At 40.3% G+C, this 3,267-nt stretch overlaps 1 protein-coding gene across 2 annotated transcripts in view; it reads left to right on the forward strand.

Annotated features, from left to right (window-relative positions):
• Nucleotides 1–3,267, forward strand: part of SYTL4 (synaptotagmin-like 4) — a 96,757-nt gene that overhangs the window by 81,818 nt on the left and 11,672 nt on the right. For both annotated transcript variants that reach the window (XM_005869894.2, XM_014542618.1), the window contains exon 13: nucleotides 2,012–2,173. In XM_005869894.2, coding sequence (XP_005869956.1) covers nucleotides 2,012–2,173 — 162 coding nt within the window. The remainder of the gene's footprint in view (nucleotides 1–2,011; nucleotides 2,174–3,267) is intronic.

The raw sequence follows: 3,267 nt of genomic DNA on the forward strand, positions 1-3,267 counted from the left end.
GGAAGGTAGGGGAGGGTGGGGGTAAGGGGAAGAGATCAACCAAAGGATTTGTATGCATGTATATAAGCCTAACCAACGGACACAGACACCAGGGGGGTGGGGGCATGAGTAGGGGTGTGAGGAGAATGAGTGGATAAGGACACATGTAATACCTTAATCAATAAAGAAAAAAATTAAAAAATAAAAGTGGGCAAAGGACCTGCATAGACACTTTTCCAAAGAGGACATACAGATTGCCAATATACATGAAAAGATGCTCCACATCACTAATCATCAAAGATATGCAAATTGAAACCACACTGAGATTTCACCTCATGCCTGTCAGATGGCTCATCAATAAATTAACAAGTGCTAGTGAGGATGTGGAGAAAAGGAGCTCCTGGGGAACTGCTGGTAGGAATGCAGAATGGTACAGGCACTGTGGAAAACAGTATACAATTTCTTCAAAAAATTAAAAATGGAACTGCCTTCTGACCCAGTGATCCCACTTCTGGGAATATATCCAAAGAAACCCGAATTTGTAGCAGGTTAAGAGCCCTTGAGTGACCTCAGTTTCCCCAGCAGCCTCATTCAAAGAGCCCAAACTGAATGAAGCACCAGTTTAGCCCAGTACTAGTCCCACAATCCTACAAGGGAGGCATTACCATAATTCTATTTTACATATGAAGGAACTGAAGTCCAGAGTGGTTAAACCATGTTTGTAAAGTCACACAGAAAGTTAGAAGGCTGGATGCCTGATTCCAAATCCAGTGCTCTTTCAGCCATAGTAGAATTACCTGGAGCAGGATCAGGACCTAGGTGCTAGTGAGAGAAGACAGTCAAGAATAGGATCAGGGAGATTGGGTAGATTATTCAAGTGGGGGAAATACATGGGATTCAACTAGAGTTAAAAAGAAGAAGAAGAAAATAAACAAAATAGAAACAGACTTACAGGTACAGAGAACACAGTGATGGGTGCCAGAAAGGAGGGGGGTCTAGGGGAGCTGGGTAAAAAAGGTGAAGGGATTAAGAAGTACTAGTTGGGCCCTAGCCGGTTTGACTCAGTGGATAAAGCATCAGCCCATGGACTGAAGGGTCACAGGATCCATTCTGATCAAGGGCACAAACCTCAGTTGCAGGCTCAATCCCCAATTGGGGCACATGCAGGAGACAATCAATGTGTCTCTCTCACATGGATGTTTCTCTCTTTGTTTCGCCTCCTCCCTTCCACTCTCTCTAAAAATCAATGGGAAAAATATCCTCAGGTGAGGATTAACAACAATAAAAAGAAGTACTAATTGGTAATTACAAAGTAGGCATGGGGATGTAAGGTACAGCAGAGATTTTAGTGAACAATATTGTAATAACTTATGTGTGGTGCCAGGTGGGTACTTGAAATGTTGGGGGGGCACTTTGTAAAACTTATGATTATCTAACCACTATGCATATACCGTAAAGTGATATCAAATGTTGAATATAATCTGTAATTGTAAAGTAAAATTTAAATAGCATCATTTGGGATCAGGAGTCTCTGGACAATTTTTTTTAATGTTCCAGTATTCTCTTACCCACTCAAGGAAAATTAATTTCCAGGTTCTCCCATGGAATATGGTAGTTTTTTGTCAAATGGGGTAAGTGGAGGCTTTGAGTGAGGAAACTCATAGTGCTCAGGGACTAGAGCAGTGATGGCAAACCTATGACATGCGTGTCAGAGGTGACACGCGAACTCATTTTTTGGTTGATTTTTCTTTGTTAAATGGCATTTAAATATATAAAATAAATATCAAAAATATAAATCTTTGTTTTACTATGGTTTCAAATATCAAAAAATTTCTATATGTGACACGGCACCAGAGTTAAGTTAGGGTTTTTCAAAATGCTGACACGCCGAGCTCAAAAGGTTCGCCATCACTGGACTAGAGTAATGTGATGTTTGATACTATGGACTTTGGGTATGGTTGCTCAGATTTTGGAGTAATCTTTGCTGAGGAATTATCACTAATTATCTTGGTTTTCTCCTTGTTTTTCACAGTATGAGATCCCAGAATCTCTCCTGGCCCAAAGGACATTGCAGTTCTCAGTTTGGCATCATGGTCGTTTTGGTAGAAACACTTTTCTTGGAGAGGCAGATGTCCAGATGGATTCCTGGAAGCTTGATAAGAAACTGGAACATTGCCTTCCTTTGCATGGAAAGGTAGTCTGTCTGCTTTTACAACTCAGGCAGTTTGCATCTGAGGTGGAATTGTTTGCAGTGTCCTCTGCTGGTACTTGTTGGTAACGTCTTTGAATGTAGTCTGCTGTATAGTTCTAGCGCACTCTGCTGGAGGTTCTGAGTTTGACAGTAATTTCAGATGCACTTGTATGACCAGCAGATGAAGCTATAGTTTTCTTTGAAAAGTCTTTCATATGTGTGCCACGCTTTTCCTCCTAAACTTCCAGAGTCTGGCTATATCCTAACATCCTAAATTGCACCTCGTCTCCAAGCTAACCTTTTCGGTGTATCCTAATCTGCGCTCCTTTCCCAAGCTAACTTTTTCATTAAAGAAGTGGGAAGTAAAACAATTAATGGAGTTCCAATTGCTGTGCTCTTGGTAACACAAGCAATGGAAATGGAGATGGCGCCTCAGGTAAGAGTTTATCAGTGTGTATAATAGTGGCTAGGATTTGAGTGCCGACCTAGATTTGAATCCTGGTCCTGCTATTTGCCAGGTAGTTAAGTCATCTAATTTATAAAATAACTTAGGTAAGTCACCTAACTTCTGTGAACCTTAGTTTTTTCATCTATAAAATGAAGATAATAATATTCCTCTTTTGCAGGATTGTATACAAAGTACCAATTAGTGCCTGGTACATAATGGACATTCAATAGGTTGCTGTCATTCTGGTTAAGATGAAGTTGCTAAAACAGAGTCAGGACTTCTTGATTATCATAACTGTTCAATTTTAAGGTCCTTCTGTAACACTTTTTATACTAGCATTTTAATTGCTAAAAATAGAACATGGCACATAGAATATTTCTGGAAAGATAGACAAGAAACTAGTAGTAGTGGCTGCCTCCAGGAAGAGAGACCGAGGTGGGAGGGTAATTTACTTTTCTCTACACTGAGTGGCCAGATTATTATGACCAGCCAGATTATTATGACCACGCCATCAGTACAATGAATTGAATTAGTTATGCAAATAATCTACACTAATAAAAGAGAAACATGGTAATTAGCGTACGACCGCTACCCTTCCCATTGGCTAATCAGGGAGATATGCAAATTAACTGACAGCCAAGATGGCGGC

This window comes from Myotis brandtii, unplaced genomic scaffold (assembly GCF_000412655.1).
Source record: "Myotis brandtii unplaced genomic scaffold, ASM41265v1 scaffold305, whole genome shotgun sequence".
NCBI lineage: Eukaryota > Metazoa > Chordata > Mammalia > Chiroptera > Vespertilionidae > Myotis > Myotis brandtii.